The sequence below is a fragment of the Emydura macquarii genome, unplaced genomic scaffold, assembly GCF_026122565.2.
Source record: "Emydura macquarii macquarii isolate MOO-44397 ecotype Brisbane River unplaced genomic scaffold, CSIRO-AGI_Emac_v2 contig_2473, whole genome shotgun sequence".
Classification (NCBI taxonomy): domain Eukaryota; kingdom Metazoa; phylum Chordata; order Testudines; family Chelidae; genus Emydura; species Emydura macquarii.
Genome location: NW_027132610.1, coordinates 40,904,169 through 40,932,000, shown reverse-complemented (window position 1 = coordinate 40,932,000; position 27,832 = coordinate 40,904,169). Strand labels below are relative to the sequence as shown.

The following is a 27,832-nucleotide window of genomic DNA, read 5'->3' as shown; positions in this document are numbered from 1 at the left end:
CTATGTGAGGGCTAGGGGACTATAGACTTCTGGGGAAGCCCGCCCTGCCTGGGGGCCAGGGCTACATATTCATAGATACGGAGCTTATTCCCCTCGACAAAGGTGCTGTGGCCTTCTTTGGAGCCTGGGCCCAAGGAAGGGTTGTGATGCTGCTGGTTGGACTGTGCCACCAGCCTACAGTGTCCTAAAGTTTATGCAATCTGTAGACTTAATTTGCCTTTGCACAGATCTCCCTCAGTGCTGGGGTACAAGCCTCAGGAGGGGATTCCAAGAGATCAGTTTGTGAGAAATCCCTGCAAGCATTATGCCCTCTGAGCCATGCTGCCAGGCAGCACCAGAAACAGGTGCCCAAAGCTCGGGCAAAATCCCTATGCCTCCAGTAGATTTCCCCCAAGATACAAGAGGGGTTTGTTGAACCCACTGCCTCTTGCAGGGCGGGTGTGTGCATCTGTGGCAATCACCAGCCTAAATTATCTGGACAAAACGTGAAACGTTTTCCTTCCCTCAAAGTGCTGTTCTGTGCCCTTTCCTTTAAAAATGTATTTTAGTTACAATACATTAAATTAAATGTAGTGACTTTAATTTCATTTTAATGAATTTTAAAAATTGTAATTGTGATTTTTCTTCACACTGAGGAAATTATTTCAAGTGTCAGATTTATTTTAATCTTGGACTACAGGGAAAAATAAAATCTCAGCTACATTTTAAGGAATCTAGGATAACTAATAGCTTGGTCCTGCAATCTTTGTCACTCATAGTCCTCGAGCTCAATAGGACTATTCAACTGAGTAAGGGTTTGCTAAGTATTATGCTTAGCACAATTTTGATTCAGTTGGTTGTGCAAGGTATGCCAGTTGTACTAACTTCTACAGAGGTAGAATGATTTACACTACATAACCCTATGACGTTACATGCAGAGACAATGTACTTTTATGCTCTCACCCAAATCATTTAATGTTTCTTCTCTTTACCTGTTCACTGCCTACCCAAGACTTCAGGGAAACATTATGTCCTTCATATTTTCCAAGTTTTCTATCTCTTGTAAAAATAGTCAGGAGGAGGAGCAAGGAGAATTGTCAATTTAACAACTTTTACTTTGTCTAGCCTAGGATTTTTTCACCTAAAATTTCCCATCACTGTGATTCATCTCCACCACTGATAAGTGGAAACCTACTGAAGGCAATGTGCTGGCAGTCAGCAGCATTTGAAGTACTATTGTCCAGTAATGATGTAAACCTCCTCCGATCAGAACTAGACCACATAGTGCTTAAAGTACTAGCAGCTGTCTGGAATCCTGTCTGCACTAGCAGATAGCTTGGTAACTTGTTGAATTCTCAAATTTGAGGCACAAATAATGACGTTTCCTAACTTGCGTAAGACAGTTAACTTGCAGGGTACAGCACTACACAGTGAAAGAAGGCAGGATGTGATGCAACTCCATTGATTTCTATAGAGTTAGTACAGATTTACACCAAGTAAATGAATAGAATTAGGCCTGTGGTGTTAACTACAAAATCCAAAATTGTGATTTGATCCTGGCAACACTAGTCCTCAGCTGGACAGGATTCACTCCACTACTCTCATTTACACTGGTACAAATCAGAACTGACCCCTGAGACTTTATTTTACCACTGTTACAAAACAAAAACATGAGAATGAGGAATAACTAACTCTTAAGCTCTTAATTAAAGGGAGAAAAGTTGTATGCTCAGGTGAGGTTTGAAAACAGATAGGTTAAGCTAGACAGCATGAGCTGGCAGTGAAAAGGCTCTCTAACACAGTGGCAAATTTGTTTTGTAAAAGGGCAGAAAGGAAACTGATAGTAGATCAGCAGATGCAGCTGGGGAATGAAGAGAGCAATCAGTCTGATACCAGACTAGAGACTTTAAAAGCTCAGTTTATACAGTTTTCTCAACACAATTTATGTGAAGGTGAGCCACTGATCTAAATTAGATCATTTACACATACATGCTGTGTAGATGACTACAGAATTTGGCCTTCAATGTCATTGAACTGAATCCTAGAGAAATAACTGATGTTAAAGAATTTAACTGAAATGTCTTTAACCAAACATGAAATTTCTTCCAACTTTCAGAGATTGACTTTTGGGAAAACATTGCACAAATCTGTGTGCCTCTTCAACTCTATTAATGAGTCCTGTGACTCCAGTCACTAGTGGAGAACAGTCTCTAAGGCTGCCTAAACTGGCTAAGAGCTAATCAGATTAGCTTGCTGTAATTTTTTATAAATCATAATAAAATTGGTTTTATTAAAAACACAAACACTTGTCATCCCTCAAATCTCAAAGTACTTTAAAAACTATAGCACTAGTCCTGCATTCCTATCACGAGAATCTCCCATCACTTCAGCCTTTTACAAAGAGATACCACTGGGAGCAGGGGGGTTGGATGTGGAGCATGTGGCAGCTGTTTTAAAACACAATACCACACAATTTCAAATCAAAAGCACAGGCTGGAATATTCAGCTGAAAATGCAGGGAGAATAGCAGCAGACACTCAAACTGGAATTTAGGCAAGGCTCTAGTGGCAATATCCCTTTTTACTAGTAAAAGGTACTAGATGACTTTTTAGTAATAAAGATTCTCCCAAAAGGAAAGTAGTATGGGGCTGACATGCTCAGTTCATTCTAAAACACAGCTAGGAAGACCGACGCAGTGGGAGACCCAGAAGAAGTCCTGTGATATTTTGCCCCATAATATGACTGATTAGTTAGGGTGTTTAACCCTTTTAATATTAAATATGAATATTTAAGACAGGCTGTCAATATATTTATTTTAGATCCAAACTACAAAAACACAACGGCCTGGTTTCCCCTTTTGGGAGCCTAGAACAATGGAATTAACTCGTTTTTCATTTGTATGTGGCCCTCTCATGCTCTAAATAAACCAGTATGAAATCGACCACGAAATCGTCCCCTTTAGCTGGCAGATGTGGCCACAATGACCCTTACGTGGCTTTGCTAGCAGGAAACTTTCTGTTGACGCGCTCCAGGCATCTGGCGGAGCCAGAGTCTGGCAAAGGGACAGAAGAAAAGGTGGTTGGCTGTGTAGGAGGCAGCGGGTGGAGTTTGCCCGTGATTGATGGGAAAGATGTGACTGAATTAAAAAACAAACAAACCCGCTTTCCCCAATTCACTGGATTGAGAGACACAACGTGGGCAAAGAGCGGCTGCTTTCTTTGCTGCTGACATCCCCTGAGTCATTTCGCAAGAGCCAGTCCCTCCTGCTGCAGAGAGAGCGACGCTGCAGCTAACCAGGCAGCCTCCTTCAGAGCGCGGGTGCTGAATGAAGCGCAGGCGAAGCAGGAACTAGCCCGTGGCAGCTGGTTTGGGCTGCGACGCTTTGATAGGTACATTGATTGTATTAGCAAGTTAAAGACGAACCGCCGCGCACGTGTTTTCTTGCCTGGGCGGGGGAAAAAAACAACCCCTCGGGCTTTTGTTTGCACGGATAAAGGATTTGGAGGTAAGGAAGGAAGCCTGAGAGCGTCACGAACAGCTGAACGCCTGGGGAGCTCGGGCTGAGGGGCGATGCAAGTGGGGCTGGGGTTTTCCTTTTAATCGTTGCCATTCATATTTCCGCGGAGGTGGGCAGGTAAAAGCCGATCGCTGTTTCATGGCGTTTATTTGGCAGCTTCGAGCCGCCTTCCCCGGGCCCTCCCCAGCCGGCGATTGTTGCGCTGAGGCTAAGGAAGGAGGAAGGCAGATCGCAGCTTGCCACCGCCTTTCCCTTTGCAAAGGACACCGGATTGAACAGGGGAGGAAGCGGTGCGCTTTGTAAACGGGGGGGGGCAGGCACCGCTCCTCTTGAAGGCTGGGGGGGGGGACCCCTTTCTGACCCGCCTTAACTGACCCTCTCCCGAGAGGTGGCCCTGGCTCAGTGGGGGGAGAAAGGCGCCCACACGCACCCCCGAAGAGCGGGAAGGGGCTACAGCTGGGGGAGCCCGACCGTCCACACTGCCATAAAACCTCGCCCGAATCACCCGGCCGCCGCCAGCGTCTTAGGCGCCGTGTAGACATCCCTCTCCGGGCGCTGCCGGCGTGCCGCGAGCGATCCGCTGGTGGGTGGCGGGGGGCTGGTTCTGCGGTGCTGGGGAGCCGCCGCCGCCGCTCTGATCCCGTCTCCCCTCTCTCTGTTGAAGCGTGAACCGGCGCCGCTTGGCTCTGCCCCGGCTCCTGGCCGCATCATGCAACGACCCAGCCTCCCGAGCCTGCTAGCTGCCGTGCTGCTGCTCAGCGGCTGCGCCGCCTGGGAGGACAAGGAGTCGCCGCGCCCGAGGGGCACCGCTCAGCAGAGCCCGGCTTTCCCGGGAGCCGCGGTGACCCACCCCGCCCGTATGCCCGGCCTCCAGGGCTCGGCCTCCAACGGGTCCGGCCCGGCTGCGCCCAGGAGCGGCCGAGCCGGGGAGCCCGGCAGAGCCCGCTCGCTCCCTCTCCCCATGTGCACCGGGCAGCCGGAGCTGAAGGAGACCTTCAAGTACATCAACACGGCGGTGTCCTGCCTGGTGTTCGTGCTGGGCATCATCGGTAACTCCACCCTGCTGCGGATCATCTACAAGAACAAGTGCATGAGGAACGGCCCCAACATCCTGATCGCCAGCCTGGCCCTGGGGGACCTGCTCCACATCGCCATCGACATCCCCATCAACGTGTACAAGGTAAGGGCGGCAGGTAAACCGGGGCCCAGCCTGAAGGCCACCTGCCTCCCCACACAAACATGCTGGGGGTGCCGGGAGCATCGCTCCCCATTGCCACAACCTACCATTTAGTCGGTAACAAAGTTACCCTCGCCCCCCAACTGTGTCCTAGAATCATTTTTTTTTTTTTTTTTACATAAAGGTGCAAGTGCATTTGTACCTGCTGTTTCATGGTGCCCATCCTTCACCCTGTGTCTAATATAAATCAGTCAAAAAGGAGCAGCTAATTTTGTTCACCCTGGTGCAGAGTGGGTAGCAAAGAGGCTGCATCCCTTAAATGATTTTCAGCTTGGGTGAGGGATGAAATATGGGAGACAATCAGGTGCTAAATTTTATGCAGCTGAATAATCTAATGAGCCTACTTTGCTGATTGATGGGTTTACTCACCTATTAATAGGTTGCTTAATTTTAAAGTACTTTATTGAATCGGGGCTTCTTTCAGGGGGAGAGGAAGCAGAAACTACAACTACCACCTAGCTTCGGCCCAGATCGATGGATGTTTAAATGTGTGGGGGTTCTGGTTCTTAAACTCCTGCTGCACTCTAGGGGTGGGAGTGATGCACAGTAGCACTGTAAAGAACCCACCCTGTGCTGAAGAAGCCCAGGCCTGCGGTGAGATGTCATGTTCTTCACAGCTTTCTCTTTCCCACCTCTGTCCCAGAGCAGCAAATGAAAGAGGGAAAGGCTTGTAGTTCTGAGTAGTGCTATGCTATACCTGCACTTCAAGGGATGCTGCTATCCTTAAGTTTTTTCCATAAAGCTGCAATAAAAATAGTAGTGGTTATTTTAATTTATTTATTTATAAATTCTATTCCCCCATGGCCACTGTTGTTATTATTAATTCATATTACTGGACCATGCAGACTCTCCAGTCAAGATCAGGGCCCATTGTGCTGGACAGTGAACATACAAAAAATAGTTGCTATCCTAATGGTTTTAGTCTAAATATCTGACCACTTTACAGAGATTACTCAAAGTAAACAAGCAAATATTTCCTCCACTCCTTTCCCACAAGGAGGTTAGAAGTTTTGGGCTTTGGCTTTATTTTAATTTGGGAAAGCAATGTTGAAAAGATGGGTTTTTAAGTTAGTCCTTCATACGATGTGTGCTCACTCTCAGAGCTTTGTTGGAGGGAGTCCTATAATCTGTACCCTTTTAAACATACTAGAGTATTCCACAGTAATGATCTCCCAGTCTTTCAGCAGCTGTTGTAAACTTTAGAGCCAAATTAATTAGAATTACATCAGGGATGAATTTGACTCAGTGTTTTAGACCATATTTATCACGGTTTCTACACAGGGTGGTAGTTTTGGCTGCATGTATGTGTTAAACAATAGGGGTAAATTTTTAGAAAAAAGAACTCTGGAAAAGTATGAACTGACAAAATGGCAACTACAGTAAATAAATCCAAGAAAGACTGACAGTAACATGAATTTTTGGTACAGGAATTTGATGTTCTAGTGACACTGACTTTCAAAAAATGAAATAACACTTGGCAAGGGCTGACACAAATTACTTCCCCCCAGACCAATATTATTATTCTTATTTTGATTGATTTTTCATGAAATATATTATCGTGTGTGGTCTGAGGTTGGAGGACAGAAGGCTCAGAGAGCATATTAAGTTAGACCAAGCACATTGCACACTCAGGACTTTAATTTCAAAAAGCTGCTATTGCCAGGAGCTGAGCACCCACCACTCCACACAGCGTAAACAAGCCCCCAAATTGAAGTGACTATTTTAAATTAAATTATAAATACATTTACCTATATTACTAGTAACTCTAGAGTGTTAAAAATTTTAAAAATCCAATTTATTCTTCACTATTTCTGTTTGAATACTTTTTACCGTCCTCTCTCATATTGGGCACTGAACTCAGTTTCCTTTTAAGATTTTTACAGCCACAGTATTTGCAAACACCTTTGTGGAATGTTAAGTTGTTTTCAGACAAACAGTTTGAATGGAATTTTTAAATGAATGCTAATGGAACATACATTTCTATTGGCCTGAGGTTTGGTATTTTTACAAAATATAATCAGTTGATGGTGTCCCTTTACCAACTCTACAACCCAGTTAATTCAGATGAACCCAGGGAGCCTTGTAACTTTTGAGGCACGTTATAGTGAATGAGAAAAGTAGAGGCTAGCAAAATTCTTTTTGTAAATGAAGCAAACTCATCCGTTGTAACACATGATTTGAAACAATTATAATACCACTGATCCAGACTAATGTTGCTACCAGACTCTCAGACAAGGCAGCTATTTGGAAAAGAATGTGAAGGAATTTACTGTATTAAAAAACCTACCATTTCTAATAGCTTTCTTAACAATGCTTACAGTACCCAATGTGAAAGTGAAATACCACTCATGTATGAAGAAAGTACCTAGCAGAACTGGACAGATCCACAGTAGATACTTTTTGCACAAAGCATAGACTTTGTGTGACGTGTGAGCTGTTCAGCATGATGAATGCAAGATATTGTTTACAGTGTTGTTGTAGTCATGTTGGTTCCAGGATATTAGAAAAACAAGGTGGGTGAGGTAATATCTTTTATTGGACCAACTTCTGTTGGTGAAAGAGAGACAAGCTTTTGAGCTACACATAGCTCTTCTTCAGATCTGGGAAAGTTCCAGAGGGGTAGCCGTGTTAGTCTGTATACAGCAAAAACAACGGGAGTCCAGTAGCACTTTAAAGACTAACAAATTTAAAAGATTCTCAGAGTGTCACAGCTAAATACAAGATCATCGAACACCTTGTTTAGCATAAGTAGTTAACACACTGTAAGAGACCATTCAAGGTGAAGTGGTCTGTTAACACCACTGCAGTCATAGGATAAAAAGGAGGTTAGTGGGTTGCAGATTGTTGTAATCCATAAATCTAGTGTCTTTATTAAAACCACCATGATTTTTAGTGTATAGCAAAGTTGTGAGTTTACTCTCCCAGGTTCATCTTCTGAAAGGGTTGTACAGGTTTCCTTCGAAGATAAGGATCCAGAGGTCAGATTTGGAGTGATCATTTTGTGAAAATTGTTTGCCCACAAGTGATATGGTGCTTTTGTGTTTTATCATTTGTCTGGGTGAGTTAATTCGAGAGTGAGTGATTGTTTGGTTTCACCTACTCAGGTGTTACTAAGGTATTTAGTGCACTGGATGAGGTATACCATATATTGTGATAGGCACATGTAGGATCCATGGATCTTAAAAGGTGTGTTGTGAAAGGCATTGATCATTTTGCAGTGGAAATATGTCTGCAGGTTTTTCATCTGTTATGGCAGGGTCCTGGGCCCATTTGAGTTGTTGGGCTCTGGTCTGTGGCAAGCTTACTTCTGATGAGCTAGGCAACGATGGTTGAGATGTTCTTGTCTAACGAGTTCCTAAGAAGGAGGAAAGTTCACAAACACCTCAGTCTTGAAACTTCAGATCACTTATCTGAAGTTATCTAAAGATAACCAAGCTATGAGTGCCATGTAATGTGCCATTTAATGGATAAAGCACTGGTTAATATCTTGCACTTAATAGAATATTGGCTAAGTTTTTAAGTAGAGGCATTTTGAAAAATTGAAAATATTGCACAGCTCAAGCAAACAAGATAGGCACAAAAATCCAAAGAGGGGGATTCTAACTCGCAAGACCTGGTGAATAGTAAGGCTGTGGCTTCAAACCTACAACTGCAGAGAACTGGGAGTGGCAGGGGAGGCTACCACTCTGCCCTAAGCAGCAGTTGGGTTTTTTGGAACCATGGTGTGCCAGCCACATCTATCCAAATATCTCTTTTCCACTTTCCAAAGTGGCAGGTGGAGCTCCCTGGAGACGCCCTTCTGCTGGTCCAATACCATGGTAGATTTGAGGGAATTACATGGCTGCAAAAGACCATATAAAGTGTGAACCAATGAGAGCAATTCAGTACAACTGTAATGAGTCTTATGTGCCCCCCTCTGTGCTCAAGCCACAGAAGATATGGCTAGCTAACAGCCTAGGAGATTAGCTCAAGCTATAGAGCAGGGATGTCAAACATCCGGCCCGCAAATGAGTTTGACACCCTTTCTATAGAAACTCATGTTTTTAGCCCTGGAGGTTCCTGAGTCAGGCCCCAATGTTAGCCATGATGGCAGCTGTTAGATAAGCACTCATGGAAAATATTTTTAAAAAGAGGCTAAGAACATTAATGTTGAAAAGTGGAACACACAAAAGTCTACAAATTCCTCTAGTTCATATGCATTATGATCTAATTTTTAATTACATGATACCACTTCACAAATTTATCATAATCTCATTTCTTCAACTTTCAGTACAACTACAGTAATTACATAATACTATTATTATGTTCCAGTAGATTTTTATTTATCTAGCCTTGCATGGCCACACAGGAGTCTCTTGTGCAACTTCCTGGACCCTTCACTCTTCATGGCTGCTACTTTCCCACAACACAAGTGAGTGGGGTGGGGTGGAGCCTTGACTCTGCCCTATCCAATCATTCACTGGCTGGCAAAACTGAGCCAACATGGGGCCGGGAAGAAATCTGTACCTGGCAAGTAGCTGTCACAGATAACTTCTCCCCAGATCAAGTGAAAGGGAAGAGTAAGAGTGGCAATTGCCACTCTGAGTCACAACTACATCCTGGGGCTCTTTCTGGGCAGCAAAGCTCAGGGGACACCAGGTTTACTACACAAGCCCGTGAGCAAAGGCCCAGTCTGGCTTTGTATAAAATAATCCTCTTTTCTGTGCAGTATTTTAATAATTACATACAAAAAACATATATTAAAATATTGTTTAGGTTGCAAAGTCAAGCCCACAAAAGTTAGGAAACACCATGTTTAGGGTTGCCTGTGCAACCTTAATTTGGCCCCTTGTTCATCCAGTCTCTGCTTGGAAAGAGAAGGGGTCATATGGGGAATCTAGTATGTGATCATGTAGCTGAAGATCATAATGCAGGTACACAAAGAGCCTAAATTAAGATTTCCTGGGCAATAATCAATTTGGTATTTCTTAACTTCCACACAAAGATATTTCTCCTTAGCGAGGACTATTACCATTCTAAATTTCAGCTCTTAGCCCCCTACTAGCTGTAGAAAAAGTTGTGATCTTTATAGAATACTGTACATTTTTCATTTTCACTCTTTTCAATATCTGAACCAATTCTGCTGAGATTTTGCAAATCTCAGCTCTAGACAGAAACCAAGCATGGAAAATTTCTCCCCCCAAAGATTATATTTTTATGCTGATTTCTCTATAATAGATATTTTCATGGGCAAATTAAGGGCTTGAACTGTAGCTGCTCGGCCCATCGGCTTCTTTAAGAGCTCATTGAGGGTTTTATCTGTGGCCTGGTCTAGACCAGGAAATTGACCAGAATAGCTATTCGGGAATAGCCCCCAAGTGGACACTAGTACCAGAGTAAGAATTACTTTTTTCTGGAATAGAGCATCCACATGGGGATCTTTTCTTGAATAGCTATTCTAAAATAATTTATTCCACAACACTTTATTTGGGTCAATTTCCCCACGTAACAAAGGCTTATTTGTGGATGTAAAATTGCATTCTAGGTCTCTAATATATTAGATATAAGGAACTTCTCCATACAGGATATCCCATTTTCAAAAGACCTTAATATGGATCACTCATATTTGTAAAATAGTTAGATTTTCTAAATTCAGTATAAAGTTTGTCAGTTTATCTGTACACTTATTTGCTCATTACCTATGTCTGTGACCAACACCATGACCAATTTGCATCTCCTGCTTGTTCCTTTGGCTTCTCCTCTTGTGTTTGTACCTATGACAACACAATTCATTGATGTGACCATCCGTGTTTCTTGTCCAAGACTGCAAAGGGAATGTAGGTTTAACAAACTGTTTACCTTTCAACACCTCTCCTTAGAGGTTATGGGGTTCTTTTCTCTTTGGGAGTGTCTGCATGTAATTACCATTTCAAGAATTATAAGAACAAAACAGAAAATAAAATTAAAAGAAATGTTTTGCTTAACATATCTAGATTTACATTTTCCATAGCTAGACTAAATAAGACACTCAGTTTGAAAAGAAACCTTTACATGTCTAAAATGCAAGTCCCAGGTCCAAGAGCTAAGTAAATCTTAAGAACTTAAACAAGTGATTCATCTAAATATTGTCTAATTCATCTCAGACAATAAACATAGTTTACTGCACAATAATTTGAAACACTTGTTCCTATGAAAGACTGGAAAATATTTTGCCTGCGTTGTCTATCTTGGTATTCAGCACATCGGATGGAAATATATTAGCCTTTTCAGATTTATGCATGTACATGGACTGTGAGGTGTAATTTTCTGCATGAATTAGGCACATAGGTGCATGCACATTTTTGCACATAGCTCTGGGCTTTAGAAGTTTTGGAAGCCAAGTGCTAAATTACTGATAGTTTGTACCTTTGGCTACTCACCTGCATAAGAGAATAAGAACTCCTGCTATACACTTCTGCCTGGGCTATTCAGAGCTTGGGGATAGGCACATAAGGAACAAGTAGGCACTCATTACGTATCTGCTTAGCATCCTGCCAGAGAAAGTGGATAGGAATGGGCAGAGCCTTGGCACCAACCCCCTAATTGCTGGCCAGCACATTGGAGGGGAGGGGGGGAAATATCGTAATTTGCTGTTGTAATAAACCAGCAGCAAATTACTAACATCCTTCTCCCCACACAGAACAGAGGATGCAGGGGAGGAGTTTTAACTCACAAGTGTGTCTGAGTCACAATTCCTGTTGGGGGGCCCCTCCTAGAGTTGTGCAATTTACACATTTCCCCTCCCCTGCCCGCCCTTTCCCCTTCCTGCTAAGGGCTAAACCTAAATGTATAATCTAACCCGGTCTGATTATGTATTTTCTATGAATGGTTTAGATATAGATAAGGCATGTTTAATAGAACTAGGTTTCGTAGGTATGAGTTACACCATTCTGCAATGCAGCCTCTTTTTTTTTTTTGTTTGTTTTTAATTTATTCTTTAAAGAATATGGGGCTGTCAAAATATCAGCCACATAAGATGGGTGAATATGAAGTGCTGCCAGAGACCACTTGGCATATAGTAAATTATTTTTGTTTGCATTTCAGTTTGGCTCACAAAAACATTTAGATATTTCTTTCTTCCCAATTCCCAGAAACATACTTCCTAAATCCAAACTGCTTGTAGAAGAAAAATCTTCCTTTAAGAAAATTGTTCTCTCTTATAAATACTCCATTTTGAAACTTGTTGACATTTTACAGCATAAAACTTTTAGTGGAGTAAGTATACCTAGGGTCCTACTTTACTAAGAATAAATACTGTTCATCTGTACACGTTATTTTCCTAAATGTTTACACTGGATTTGACTTAATAATTTGGTCTCCCTATTTGCAAACTAGAATGTTTCATTTCTTCCTTGGTTATAAACCGGATTCTAAGGGAAACATTTCTAAGGCCTGGTCTACACTGCTAATGAAATTCGGCAGCAGTCGACAGGAGTTACACAAGCTATGGAGAGTAGCTGGCATAGTTCCCGTTGACTTCATTACTTCTGTTTAGCACGCCGTCTCCACTGCGCTGCGCCAACAGGATATGCGTACCTGTCTTTGCAGTGCTATGCTTTCTGGGGAGGTGGTTTTATTAAATCAACTTCTGGATCAATTGGGCGGGTCTTCATTTCCGCTCAATTGATCCGGATAAGTTGATCTGACGGTGGCGAATTTGCTGCCATCAATGTAGACATACCCTAACTCTGCAACTCAGTTTAGCGAGAGAAAAGTAACTGAGGGATGTAATCCCATGTTAGCAGTGACTGCTTCGTGTTTCTGTGCTCCTGTATCTTGTTGATCACAACCTACAAGAGGCCCACAAGACATTTGTAGACAGTTATGAATATTAGATCTATTCGGAAAGGATTCAATAACATGACTACTTACTGAATCTCAAAGGGTCTCTTGTTCTGTACACTCTGTTACTATCCTTTCTGACTTTTCCTCTACTGTGGATGGATTTGCTTCAATGAGGATTTGAAAGTTTTGGCTCATGCTATGACAAATCTGGGCCATCAGACCAGCTTACAGCATGGTACAGTAATTTTCAACCTGTAGTCCACAGATCACTGGAGGTCCACAGACTATGTCTAAGGGGTCCATGAAAGGTGGTGTTGCCATAGAAAAGTGGTTTTCAACCTGTGGTCGATGAATCACTGGGATTCCACAAACTGTCTAAGATTTCCAAAGGGGTCCACACCTCCATTTGAAATTTATTAGGGATCTGCGAATGAAAGAAGGTTGGAAACCACTGGCATAGTAGATATCAGGTTATGTTAAACTAAAGTTGCAGCAAATAGCTCATCAGTTTTAGTTATGATGAAAATGCTCTCTGAATGAACTATTTATTCATGCAGACCTGTTCTTCCCAATGACCCTAAATGTGTCCATAAGGTTTATTACGACTGATGTACTTTAAATAAACAAACAAACAATCCTTCCCCCTGTGAACAGGCAGGAAATTTAAAATATGTATCTAAGTGAGAGATCCAGCAAAGCTACCAAAACAAAAATCAAAAACATCTGTGTTATTTTATTGTAAATATACTCTTGGAGATGGTGTGAGAGATATGGTATATACAATGTCACTGGAGAAATGTTCAGCAAAAGACCACTTGTATCTGGTGGTAGAAGCTTTCCCAGTTATGATTCATTTCAGATTATTTCCTGCATTTCTAGCAAATAGGGATTGGCCCTGAGCATTTACAAGAGGGAAAGTAATAAGCACTCAAGCCAAATAAAGAGCAACATCAAAAGGTCCTTCTCCAATAGCAGGAGGATTATCATTAAAAATGAAGGTGGAGACGTTAAAACAGAAGGATAATGAGTTGGATCCTGGAAGCTCCAGAAGGTCAGGGCTGAGTCCTCTATGCACATCCCAGTTCTCCAATGCTGGTTCATGCTAATTCAAACAGAGGAAGGAGTCTCTTAGCTGAGATCAGCTAAACACAACTTCTATGAAGACTGCCAACAGTTGGTACATTTTGGATTGCCTGGTAGAACTGATTTGTAATGATCATACAAGTCGAATTGGTATATTCTAAGGCAGCGATTCCCAAATGTATAAGTTTCCCAACGGGCCTCATTGAACCTTAAATACTCTAAAAGAAAATCATCCAAGAGAAATGTTCATGTTATATTAAAGCAATTATAAAAATTGAAATTGCTAACCATACCTGGTATTTTTTCTTCTCAGCTCCTTGCAGAGGACTGGCCTTTTGGAGTTGAAATGTGTAAACTGGTACCCTTCATTCAAAAGGCCTCAGTGGGCATCACTGTGTTAAGTTTGTGTGCCCTCAGTGTTGACAGGTGAGACCCATTTCATTTTTACCAAACTCTATTTTCTTTTAAATATTCTTAATTTTTTTTTTTGATAATATGAAATACAGTCATAAGGCCAATTTCTGCTCTCCATTCAACCGATATTACAGCATTGCCTTAAGTTTATATTTGTTTAACAGAGGGCAAAATTTAGCCCTTAATCTAATGAATGTCCACTGGTGATATTTAGGTATCGAGCAGTTGCTTCCTGGAGCCGCATCAAAGGAATTGGAGTGCCAAAGTGGACTGCTGTCGAAATTGTATTGATCTGGGTTCTGTCAGTAGTCTTAGCTGTTCCTGAAGCTATAGGTTTTGATATGATTGTTATGGAATATAAAGGAAAGCATCTTAGAATCTGCATGCTTCATCCCACACAAGAAACATCCTTTATGCAGGTAAGACATTCTTTTAAACAAGTCCTTTCCATTAAACAATACTTATCTAGTATCTAGTTTGCTCAACAGTTGAAAAGTACAAAACTTAATAACTTTTTCCATTAATTATTAAATTCACTGGTTAGTAGAAGGATGTACCTCTGTCACTGACATATGGACAGAGGAAGAACCTCTGTCACTGACTTATTGTATGGCTTTGGGTAAATTCCTTAATCTCTGTTTACTCATCTGTAAAATGGGGCAATACTACTTATATATCTCATAGTACTGTTAGAAAGATTGACAGTTAATTCAAGCTTGCAAAATGCTACACATTGTTCATATAGAAATGTTTTCTTTACTACCCCCCAAACCTGAACTCCTAACAATTCTGATTGTTTCCTCCTAGTTTTACAAGACAGCTAAAGATTGGTGGCTGTTTAGCTTTTATTTCTGTTTGCCGTTGGCCATCACAGCATTTTTTTATACTCTGATGACCTGTGAGATGTTAAGAAAGAAAAGTGGAATGCAGATTGCTTTAAATGATCACTTAAAACAGGTAAAAATATGCACATGACACCACCACTGAGTATTTGCAATCCTTGCTTTCTTAATTGTTTGTTAGCTTTCACGTTCATTTGCAGTGGCATTAGTGTAAATAAGAAAGGTTCACCTATATTAATATATCTGTAACTTGTATCTCTGAGATATTTAAAACCAGCCCACAGAGCAAAGCACTAGAAAATATACAGGTGAAAACAATCAAGAATTTGAAGGGATGAGCCGGATAGATTCTTTTCCACCTAGAACTTAATTCAAGGGGACAATCACTTTTCAGTTAATCCATGAACATAATCAGATAGGTTATAGATATGATTAATTTGTGAATAGCAGCTACAATAGTTAAAATCTCAAAACATCATTTTTTAATTAAGATGTTCTGAACCTATATACCACATTGATATTTATTTCTGCACTCCTACAATATCATATATTTTGGATTTAGAAGCAAATAATTAAATATCGAAAGAAATTTTAACCCAATTCTTTTCAATTTTGTTTTCAGAGACGTGAGGTGGCCAAAACTGTCTTCTGTTTGGTGCTTGTCTTTGCCCTTTGTTGGCTCCCCCTTCACCTGAGTAGGATTTTGAAGCTCACTATATATGATCAAAGAGACCCCAATAGATGTGAACTTTTGAGGTGAGACTTATGACTGAATAAATTAACAGGCTTGTAAAGAAAATACCACCCAGTATTAACATTATGTATTCTCCTTAAGCATGATTTTGAGTTTGGTTTTCCTGATAAAAGCATTTCCTCTGAATGGCTGAAGATCTCTCTCTGCGTTATACCCTATGTGGACATTTTTCCAGTACTATTTTTTTCCTCATTTAGGAAGACTTGGAGGGATCTGTAGTATTGTGGACCCCAAGCATTCAAATAGCATGAGGCCCCCAAATAGCACGAGGCCTTAGAAATAAGGAGATTTTATAAACGTTACATTTCCAGTTCTGTTGATTTGCGTTCTACTTTTTGAACCCTTTGGGCACACTTGAATCACATTTTCAAGCTTCTCTCCTCACGTACAAAGGCTAGAAACTTCCCTTTAAAAAAACAAAAAACAAAAACAAAAAACAGATGTTTATATATTCACATGACTCCCGGAGCCAGGATTCTAATATAACAGACAAATATGACTCAATAAAATCATGCATTATCAACAGTGAACTCCCTTGAAGCCTTCCTCATTTCTCTAAAAGTCAGAGGAGGGAGCAGTCCTTCCCCCCCTCTGGGTAACAAAAAGACTAGGCTCAGGATTTGAACCTAGGTCTTTCCCATAACTGTGCAGTGCACTGTGACTAAGCAGCTAGGCCAACGGCCTGGGGGAGGGAGGAAAAGGAATGCTCTAGTGATCTAATGATAAATATGATCCTTTTCTAAATTCAGAGTTAAATACTGACCCTGTCATTCCTAGGATCTATATGTGGAGAGGTCTGTCTGCCTCAGTGGCAGCATTCCCCCACCTGTTTCCCTGGGGGCATTCTGCTAGTCCAGAGATCCATGCAAGGGGATAGGGTAGGCTGGGTTTGGAGTCAGAGGGAGGGATGCACTTCATCCCTCACTGCTGCCCTGAGCTACTGGGTGGTAAAGTAGTGTAGTCAAGGCTGTATTCCCTTTTTGCAGTACAATTCCCTCTATAAAGAGAGTCCTCAAAGGGGAATCCACTTTTTGCAGAAATCCCTGCAGCTGTGTATTTGGGGCATGGTGAGGTATGCCAAGGCCATAGGGCCTCTACACAGATAGGGGATCCATGTGGGATCTATACTGTAGGATTTTGTGGGCCCTAGTACTGACTTTGCAGGGGGAAAATCCTGCATCCCTTCCCCCTCCCAGTACAACTGGGAATAAATCTCCCTGAAGATGACCTCAGGAAGATTTTCTCCTCTATATCCCTCTCCCACCTGTTGAGCCCTTTTGTAATCACAGTAATAAAGAATGAGTCCTACTATCCAGAAATGTGCTATGAGGCACAATGTTTTCCTCTGAATAATCCATTCACCTAGTTAGCTGGCATTACCATTACTATACTAGCCCAATGTTTACAACTGTGAATCTTCAATAAGCAGTGTGAGGAAGTAGTGTGTGAATAACATTTACTTTACTTTTCACACAGCTTTTTTCTTGTATTGGACTACATTGGTATTAACATGGCTTCGCTGAATTCCTGCATTAATCCAATAGCCCTGTATTTGGTGAGCAAAAGATTCAAGAACTGTTTTAAGGTAAGATGCTGTCTAAGGCTGCTTCTCACCAAGTTAGAAGACATGCTCTCTGTGGGTGAATTCACTCCATGCACTATAAATTATTGTATATTTACTTTTTTTGCACTGGATCAAGAATTCACTCTATGGTTTAATGCATGATAAATCATTTTCTTATGGGTTTTCAGGAGGGTATTTTTCAGTCTTTATTCCTCTCATATAGAATGAGCCTTAAAGCTTCATGAGTCCAAGGACAGATTATTAAGGCTGACCAGAAAACAGTTCTGTTTCATGAAAAGATTCCAGATTTTGAAAAAGTCAAGGTTTTTATTCATGTGTGAATCGAAATGGAGCCCTTTCAAAAACTTTGTGAAAAAGAGCGACCCACCTCACAATAGGCACGTGGCTAATTACCAAGCTATTAGGTCTCCCACATCCCCTGTGCCCTAGTCACCTGGTGATTCTTATTTGGGTCTCTCTAGTTCTTCCCTCTTCTCCCCCCCAGACCAAAACAAAAAAAACCCACTTGTTTAGAACATTTTGGTTAGATGAAATTTCATTTAGTCAAAAAATTATGATCAGCTTTACTTGAGTTTCTCATTTTTCTCCTCTGATTCTAGAGAATATAATGTCAGATATTATCTGTCATATCTTAATGAGATTTTAGTGTCAGATGCCAACCTTTCTTGTGTTCCCATCTACAATGATGGCCCAAGCCTGAAAGATCTCCCCACAAATGGACGACCCACTGAAGTTAAGAGCATGCAGCATCAGAACAGACATATAAGAATAGGCCCTAAGTTTGGAAACTGCTGATAAGTGAGAGGAAAATTCCCTGAGGCAGGGAATTCTTCATGATTTATAAGTTGTCCAACTCCCATAGACTAATCCTGAATTGGCAGAGGGATTGGATGGAATAATTTCTCTTTCCTTGCTTTAGATTGAAATAGAAAGGTGGAATCACATTTTTTTGTAAAAATCAGAATCCAGTATAAGAGGTGAAGTCCGGAAGTATAATAAATACCCTGAGGTATAAAACTAAAAAGAGGATTATAGGAAGAATGACAATACAAAATCTTTCATTCCATTTCCAGATGTGTTTAAAAAATATCAGGCCACATTCAACCCATGCTTACCGGGGGCAACATTTTGCTTTTCCTATTGTACAACAGAGTTAGAATGGCCCCTACATTCTCTGTCAAGGTTGGGTCATAGTAATATTTCAATACATTGTGCTAAAATTTGCATAACAGGAAAGGTGTAAAATGATTTATTTTTTTATTTAAAACAGTCATGTTTGTGTTGCTGGTGCCAATCCAAAGACATGCTGTCCCTGGAGGAAAAACAATCCTGCTTAAAGTTCAAAGCTGATGATCATGGATATGATAATTTTCGCTCCAGTAATAAGTACAGTTCATCATAAAAAAGTGTATCCTCTGAAATTAATTACTGTGCCTTTGAGTCTGACTGGTAATTGCTGTTATAGATTAAGACAGTAGAACTTTTGAAAAATCTAGTTGTTTGCACAAAAAAAAGTAAATCTTAAAAAAAAAAAAACAATTGCCCAAAGCTACATAGCATTCATTATTATGCATGGTATCATTAGCCATTTGCAAAACATGAAGAGCAGCAGCAGAAACAATTAATTGTTAAAGCACTTAAACTCTTTGGAGTCAGCAATTCCAGACCATCCTCACTTCCAGTATGTCATTTATAGTCCTTATAAGAGCCTTAGGAACTGGCGTCAATTCTTACTAAATAGCAAACCATATTTTATTGGATCCAAGCCAGTATTGTATATAACTCAATGTATTATATTTGTAAAGCCGATTGAGTGTCTAAATTATTTTTAAAAAATCCAATACAACAAAAAACAAGGACTTATCAGGAATGTTACACTAATAGCTGAGAACAATACTAAAGGGATACAGTTGAGTTTAAAAACAAAAACAAAAAAAAACCACACACTTCTGTCTAAATATTTTTACCTACATTGTTACTTGTAACATTTAGGGTCACTACAAATATTGTTCTCCTGTACCAGTTTATTTCGTGCTTTTGGCAACAGTTTTAATAGTTCATTTCACTGTTTCCTCTGCTATTCACTATAGTCTCACACAGAGGAAAAAAACATTTTTAAATGCAGGAAAATATGACTGCAGAACCACAAAAATTGTTAGCTGAAACTAATTTTTTTTAAATGGATTAGATTTCAAGTTTGCAGAATCCCTTTTAAATAATGGGCATTCAGGTAACTGACTGTAGTTTAGCCAAGTTTATTTTTCTACAGATTACAAATAAAATTGATTTCTCATGGGAGAAATCAGAAGCAATCTAAATGATGGTTAGGGGGAAAAAAACCCTTTAAATATAGCAGATAGTACAAAATGTAGCAGAGGTAGACAGGGCATTTTAGATTCTAATTGTATTTAGTTTTTAGGTCTTCAAGAAAAATATTCATAGATGGTATTACATCATATAGTAATTCTTAGTATTGTTAATGTTTTTCTTTGCAATTCCATGTCATTGCTTAATAGCATGTATGATTAGTTTCTGCTTCTGTAAATATTTTGATGAAGCATAATTAAATGTAAATTAAAATATGGGCAGGACCCTATAAGAATATAAAGAGATAAAGATGCCTGTAGTAAACATGATGTGTACTGCCAGGAGCAGTTCACATTTTGTGTATGCAGGGTAGACTAATGCTTGTCTTTTTTTTTTTTTTTTTGTATTTTAATCCAAGCAACTCATGCGTTAAATGTTCTGCTAGTACTAGTTACCAATACCAGAATTGGTAAGAACATTCTTTGGTTTTGCATCTCCCATTGATTTGTCAGATTTCCCGCAAAACTTAACATATTTCAAGCAGTAAATCTTGAGCTTTTCCTACAAACCTCAGAGAACATTTTTAAACATTGAGAAATGTTTTCAATACGCACCATACTTTATGCTACAGTATTTGTCAAACTCAGGAATTTTCCTTTCTTCCAAATTTCAACTTTAAGAATTCCTCAATGTTCTTTTCTTGATTAACATTTACACCTTGACTATAAAGTGCCTTAAGTATACTCAGGATAAAAACAGTTTGGATCAGATCTTCAGCTTGTGTAAATTGGTGTTGCTCCATTGGAAACTACTGGAGCTATGCCTATTTACACTAGCTGAGAATCTGGAGGTAAGTGTGTGTAATTTCCGTCATTAGGTTGCAGTTATCACCCTGTGCCCATAAACCCAATTACTATAAACTTAAAAAAGAATTAAATATATGGGGGGTTGTTTCTTTAAACCAAAACACAAAGAAAAGTCATTCAAGCTCTTTCCTGCCAATTCCTAAAGTAGAAAAATAGATTTTTAAAAGTAAAACTTCCTTTTTTTGTGTCCAAGAAGTCAATAATTTGACTAGTATACCATGTAAATACTATGAATGTTCAGCACACTGGTTATTTTATCAATTTTCACGTTGACGTTAATTAATGAAAAAAAAAAAAAAAAAAAAAAAAAAAAAAGCAATTATTTCTGTGAAATGCATTCATATATTAAAAATGGGTAACCAACTGAATCCTAAAATTGATACTGGTCAGTGTTATTTTCATAAAGTTCTATCATTTCAATATTGTATATGTATATTATTTCTGTTTGAAATGTAGGTATTGTATTCTACAACTGTGTAACACGTCTTTTGTTTTTCCTGGACTAGTTCCTTGTTAAGATGAACCTTTGTAGGCCCAGACATTTAGGTATTGCAGACAAAGGGCATGTGCACTGCCTAATTTTCAGAAAATATATACTTAATGGAAAATTTTTTTAAACTTCCAGTATTTACAAAAGCAGTATTTTTTTTTCCAGCAACTATATTTTTCCTCTAGCAACAAAACCTGCTGTTTACATGGGTTAAAAAAATACAGGGGATAAACACAGGAGAATTTGTTTTCAGGTATGAAGAATTATCTAGAATAGTGATGAGGTGAAAGGGAGTGACATTAGCTCCAAGTGGAAGGCCTTACGCAGGCTAGCAGATGTCTCATGTATCCTTCTCTATCAGCCATATAGGGCATCTGTCCACCATTAGGTACCATGGAAAAGGTCTGCGTACTGTCCTAGCACAGCTTGGCGTAGCAGGCCAACAAGAGGGGAAGCCAGTGAAAGGATCCCAGATCCATCCACCCTGGTACCCTGTGCAATGGCCACAGAGGGCTACAAACTCTGTTTCAATCCCTACGCTGTATTAACAGCCTCAGAGAGGGCTTTCCAGGAGCTTTGTGCTTTGGCCGTGAGTTAGAGGTTGGATTTCCACCCACATAGTGCCTTATGTGAGTGAAGTGGATTTCATGCTGGGTGAATTGCACTGATACACTGGTACTGCATTTAGGAAAAATCAAATGCAAATACAGTGTTAATACAGAGTGTCCATTTTACGTTGTTGGTCTTTCACTATCACTTTGCACAAACAGCTTCTAATAGATATGTACTGCCCATTCCAAGACACAGCTGATTAGCAGGAAAATGTAAAATCATTATTGCTGTGTATTACCGTGTAAAATAATTATATATTTTGCTTTTTATGGTCACTAAAAATAGCAACTTTTGTGGTTGCCACAATGTAAGCAAACTGAATTACCAATAAAAATATTTAATTGCGTCATTGATGTTCTTTCATCTTCCTTTCTCTACGAGCACTAATTTATCAAGCTTTTTACATCGATTTCATTGCAAAACAAGATTCAAGCAGAGTTAGAGTTAAAAATCAGTGGTTTGTAAGGAGGGGTGAGGTTATTCCAAGAGATGAAAGATGGAAATTGTTCAGGCTTGTGTATGTGTTGCAAAGCTTTCTAATGTTTCTTTGAAAATCAGTCATGCCTGTCTTGGCATTCCCTGTTTTTGCTCAAAATGTCAATTGCAATCTCTTCCTACACACCCATAAATAGTAATACATTTCCTGTTAGGAACATAGCAAGGTAGAAACTATAAAAAGAGGAAAAAGTTTTACTTCATTATCCTTGCCGGTACAGCATTCAAGGGAGAAATATAGCAATGGCTGTGTAATATTTTTCATATGTCTGTCCCCTAGTTTAAGCAATGTAAAACAAAACCAGATTAGATGAGCCATGGGTTTATTCATGTTTATAAATTCCTATGCTTATACACCCCAAATCTATTTTTTTTGTTTATGCAAACAATTCAGTTCCCCTGTGTTTAATGTGCAGCCTATCCCATTAATATAGGTCCGCCCTTCTCCATGTTCCCAGGACTTTTATTTCCCCTATGCATGGGGCAGAGAGCACTCCCAGAGGCTACCTTAGAGACCCCTTGAACTTAAACTGTCTTCTTCAGTGATACTCGAACCTCAGTGGCTCAAGAGTCAAATTAGTGATCAACATTACCCAAAAGAGCCACAGTAGTGTGAATTCATCGTTTCATTTACTGTAGTATTATATATTCATATTTTAAAAAGTTATACAGGGGAAATATTTAGTTCATATATACAATTCTCACAGCAAAATGACTGACCAAGTATTATTTTACCAACTACAAGTGGTTAACATAGTAAAAGCATCCTGATTGGCTAATAACTTAGACTGGTTAATAATTAAATCATACCGTGTTTTAATATGTGCTGCAAAGAGCCACGGGAAACACATTGAAGAGCCACTTGTGGCTCGCAAGCCTTAGTCTGAATATCACTAGTCTGCTTCCTAGCTTCCATAGCCTCCTTCCTTCAATAGTGAGGAGCACTCTTCTTCCCAACTATTCTCTACAAAGCTGTTTTTCTCTTGGGAGAGTCTGATAGCTTCATAACAGACAACTCAGTGCTTAGTTTTCACAAGCCTGACAAACCAAGCTACTTTACTCCTATGCTACATCCTGCTTCTCCCAAAGAGTTATGTCTACATCCTGGATTCCACAAGCAATTAACGGAAGTGACTGCACCTTCCTTCTGTAGCCCATAGACCAAGCTTAGCCTTTTAGTCTACTTGCAGTAACACAAGTAACTACAGGCCTATATCCTGTAAGACATTGGCTTAAGCAGGTTAGCATAAGTAAAGGAGGCCTTTCACCCTTAGCATAGATAAAATGGCCATAGATTTTGGGAAACTGCTAATAGCTCGCTTACGAGGGGAGTTGGTACATAACAGTACCAGGCAAGTGCAGTTATATTGAACTGATACAAGGCTTGGATATTTTAGGATAAAATAATTGGCAGATGTTTAACCACAAACTTGCTTTAGCAATAGTTGATTTATATGGTGATGAGCTAAAAGGCATTACTATGCTAACCTATAGGATAAAGGCACCCCAATATTATGAGGATGAGGAAATTAAATATGGAGGGGGGAGTCAGGGCACCTGAATGAATATTCATGATAGTCTCCAGGCCCTATAAAAGGCAAGGCCACCATGTAGTGGGTGGCGAGCTTTCCATTGTTATTTACTTCTGACCTCCAGACTCATTTGGCATGACAGGGCAAGGCTGGTCCTTTGTCTTGCACCACCAGATCCCCAAAGAAGGGTATAAGTATATGAGCATATGCAAGGAATGATACCAAAGATATCCCTAATATTATAATACTGCTGTTTGTTTATGTGGTTTGGTGCTTTGTCTTTACTGGTTATGTTAATAAAAGTGGCTATGGCTGTGCTTTGCCCTCAGTGACAGGTTCTTTACCATTCACCCCAAGATACTGAACTTGTTAGTTTTAATTCTGTTGTCTCTGACTCTGGGATGAGAACTCTATTACTCCTAGCTCATTAAATTAGTATCAATTGGCAGCCAATACAATTATTAACCATTAAAGAATCAGGCTACATTTCTTAAACTTCACCGAACACAATCTTGGCTGCCTCCTCTGAGGTATTCAAGGCGCCCAGCTTGCTGTATGAGCCCCACTGAAATACATAGACAATTGCATAGCACCATCTGTCTGTGATACAATAAAATGTAATTTACTTTCTTCATACAGAAATTTCTCATTGACCACTCTGACTATGGCAGGCTTAGTACTGTGAGCCATGAGGAAATTACTTAGAAAGAATCTCTTAGTTAAAAGCACAACCACCTGAAATTTATCCTTTACCACAGCAGCTAGTACCCTCCATCCAACCTACCCCTTGCTAACAAAGCCCTGGAGAATGATAGCTGTGAGGCAGTAGTTGCAGGAGTGAATTCCTTGAAAGTGATGGGGTAGTATGGACTTTGACTATGTTTTGGAGATATCCATCTGAAAAGAAGAACCAATAGCAAGTTTCAAAGTAGAAGGATTTTACAACATTTTCTGATGGGAAGAGTATCTAGCTAGTTATTTATAGTGTGCCCATTGCTGTGGCATCTAGGATTGTAAGACAGGTGCTTGCTATCAATCTTCCAGTTCAGCAACCCAACCTAGAAGACGGCTCTGCAAAATGTTTGGCCTACAACCTTAAACCAAAGTGAAACCTGGAATCAAACACTGTTAAGGGCAGTCTTACTCCTCACAGTCTCTCATTCGCCAAACAAAACTCCTGAGTTTCCTTCTATGGGGGGAGGGGGGCAACCCAGTTCCCTGTTAGCTTCCTTCTCCATTCATTTCCCAACATATACTGTGGGTGGATAGACTGCTCACTCCCAGATTTTCCAAGGATAGTTAGAGAGGCTGCTTCTCCCGTTCTGAGTTCAGCTGGCCTGCCAAAGTTTCAGAATGGAGAAATCAGGCCAGGTACTCTTACTGAAGATATCAGGAGGTAGGGAATAGTGGAAGTCCCACAGAATGCAGTCCTCTTGCTCACAAGGAGTCTAAGTGTAAGCAAGAACTCAGGTCTAGCAGAAGAATGGAGGAGAAAAACTTACTAGTTAAATTACAAAACCAGTGTAAGCTGGTGACTCGGCCCAGTAGGGGCATCGCAACCCTTCCTTGATCCCAGGCTCCAAGGAATGCCACAGTGCCTTATTCTAAGGCAAAACATGAATCTAGCGGGTTGTGAGTCTTTAGCCTCCGGCCCCCAGGCGGGGCAGAGCTAGTAAGGAGTCTAGCCCCTGGCCCCTAGGCAGGGCAGGGCAGGCAAGGAGTTTCTAGTCACGGGTCAGTATCCTCTGTGGCAGCAGGTTCAGAGAAGACAAGCACTCCAAGGGTGGCTAGGGGAGGGGGACGCAGGCTCACCCGACTCCACTGCACCCTAGCCCACGGTCCTATCAGTGGCAAAGGGGCTCTGCCACTGGGTCAGCGGGGTTCCAGCTGCAACATACTGACACTGGTGCAACCACAAGCTCAGCCAAACTATAGTCAGCTGCCCCGGGCTACTTCGTCCCACCCTGAACCCAGGTACCTGGAGCCAGGGGTCTTCCTCTGAGTCACTGGGGTAGACAGCTAGCAGGAGTCCCACGAGTCCCTCACCAGCAGCCAGTCCAGGAACTCCTCAGGGCCATCCACAGATGGCAGCTCCTCCAGGTCCCAGGGGGTCCTCCAGCACACTGGGCTCTGGCAGCTCCAGTGGGTCTCCAACAATGGGCAGCTCATCTAGGTCAGGCCCGGCCTCAGGGGGTTTCCCCCAGTCAGTGGTCTCTGGTAGCTCTTCCCAGTCACTAGGGCCCAGTGGCCCAAGCAGGCCTTGGAGACTCCAGACAGTGGGGTGTTTGGTCTGCATAACCACAGGGCCTGACTCAGCCTCAAGAAAAGCATATCCTTCTCCAGCAGCAACTTCCCATTGACTGAGATACTAGGCAGGCCTTTTGTACTTCCCCTTCCTGTCCTGGCCCCGCCCCTCTGCTCCCGGTGTATTTGGTCCTGATCTGCCCAGCAAGGGTGTCGCGAACCTTCCTCAGGCCCAGGCTCTGAGGAAGGCCACAGCACCTTCCTACAACCAGGTTCACTTGTTTGCCTGGAGTTTCAGGTGCTACAGACTGAACCTGCCATTTATGCTTCATCAAAACTGCAACAGAAAACTAGTAAGGTTTGCACAAATCCAGTTTGACACTTGAGGGGCTCCATTTGGACTCTGAGATTGAGTTGTTTGCAGATGGGTACACTTTGATATCCCACCTGCCCAGTAATCAGACATACTACATCTGCGTTTACTGTGGCACTAACTTTAATTTTTTCTTTTATGTACACAAATGCTTCAATAAGGTTACCATGAAAATCACAGGCAAGGAATGTGTATTCCTGCCTAGCTCCTCCTTAGGCAAATCCCCTTAAACTACTTTCCCAGCTCAGCTAATATTTGCTAGTTTTCAGGCATGTGATCTTTAGAGCCGTGATTGTACTTCAGAATGAATGAATCATTTCATTTACAGAGGCCCTCACAAGAAAACTCAACAGACAATTTCAGTCACAAGTCATGTAATGAAAGTGAAGCCTGTTAGAATTTTACTTCTTTTTTTTTTTTTTTGGTTACTCCATTACCACAGTGATGGACACACTAAAAGAAACACAATAGAACAGGATAGCCACAGATGGAAGGAAAAAATGTCAGAAATTTCAAGAAAATGAATTCAGTGGCTATTTCCAGCCTAATTTTGCAGACTTGAGGTTAAGATAATTCAAGTAAGCTTTTTCTTACTTGAATGATTACTTACTTAGTTGACATATTTTTTTCAGTTGACCAGTTCTGAATTATAAAATGTAGATTGTTGGTCCAATAAAAGATACTATCTCATTTACTTTGTCTCTCTAGATTTGAATTACTTTTTACTGGATCTGTAAATAGTTTTATAAACATTCTCTTTAAGAAGACTTTCAGTTTCAGTTTATGTGTATCTTCATTTGTATAGCTTGAAAGATTTGCTATGACCTAAAATACATCAAATAAAACTCAAGAGTTTGGGTGCCTTTACAACTATTTACATTGAATGTACCCCCTCATAAGAGGCCACATCTGAATATTGTATTGACTTAATGACTAAAATACTAAACCACACCATCAAATTATAATAAAGAACTATAAAAATATCAGACAGTATTTTAAGTTTTTCCCACTCCCACAAAGTGTAGTGAATAAAGAAACAATTTATCACAAATAATGGAATATAAATACATTTACAAAAAAGTTGAGTATTTTGATATTCATAAATAAAAAATCTAACTCATATGTCAGCTTCTACATTAAAACATTAAATTTATCAAAAACATAAAAATATGCTCTGAGTTATTAATGATCAAGAAAATATTGTATGATGAAAGAAAGATACTGTGAAAGAAAAATAGATATAACAATTGTCAGATCAGAATCTCTTGGATCTTACATTGCTAAAACTATCACTTGATATGCTTGGATTTCAATTTTACTTTATTTGCAAATGAAAGACTTGAAAAACAGTATGTTAATCCTGATCCAACAGATGCAAACAAATATCGTTGTCTTCCAAATCTTTCAGCTCTTACCAAAATTCACAAAATTATTACTTAATGAACAATTAAATCTTAATCTGGATTTATTTAACATAATTCTTGTAGATTATAGCTTTAGGACTGATAATACACTGAAATTATATAGAGCAAGGCTCCTCTAGCAACCAGATTTAAGTCATGACTATTTCTATCTGCATCCCTGACTTTTCTTTCTTTCCTTTTCTTTCTTTCCTTTAGAGTCTTGGGGCAAGATCCTAACGTGGCACCAATCAAATCAATTTGATTTGTTTTAACTTTGATAGTATTTTAAAATATTG

The 27,832-nt window shown here is 40.3% G+C and overlaps 1 protein-coding gene across 3 annotated transcripts; it reads left to right on the top strand.

The window, feature by feature from the left end:
- Positions 1–3,152: 3,152 nt before the first annotated feature.
- Positions 3,153–19,869, top strand: EDNRB (endothelin receptor type B). Of its 3 annotated transcripts, none has more exons than XM_067563281.1 (8): positions 3,153–3,368; positions 4,161–4,676; positions 13,933–14,045; positions 14,248–14,452; positions 14,841–14,990; positions 15,498–15,631; positions 17,106–17,214; positions 18,485–19,869. In XM_067563281.1, exons 2-8 carry the CDS (start codon positions 4,206–4,208, stop codon positions 18,614–18,616), a joined length of 1,314 nt encoding a protein of 437 aa, XP_067419382.1. In that variant the 5' UTR covers positions 3,153–3,368; positions 4,161–4,205; the 3' UTR covers positions 18,617–19,869. The 3 variants fall into 3 exon arrangements, with proteins under 3 accessions (XP_067419382.1, XP_067419381.1, XP_067419383.1); XM_067563280.1 differs by having other exon boundaries at positions 3,153–3,484; XM_067563282.1 differs by lacking the exon at positions 3,153–3,368 and adding an exon at positions 3,594–3,613.
- Positions 19,870–27,832: the final 7,963 nt, after the last annotated feature.

Coding starts and splice junctions, on each gene's coding strand:
- EDNRB (XM_067563281.1), top strand. CDS start 4,206: ATGCAACGACCCAGCCTCCCGAGCCTGCTAGCTGCCGTGCTGCTGCTC. Junction 4,677..13,932: donor TCCCCATCAACGTGTACAAG/GTAAGGGCGGCA, acceptor TTTTCTTCTCAG/CTCCTTGCAGAGGACTGGCC. Junction 14,046..14,247: donor TGTGCCCTCAGTGTTGACAG/GTGAGACCCATT, acceptor GGTGATATTTAG/GTATCGAGCAGTTGCTTCCT.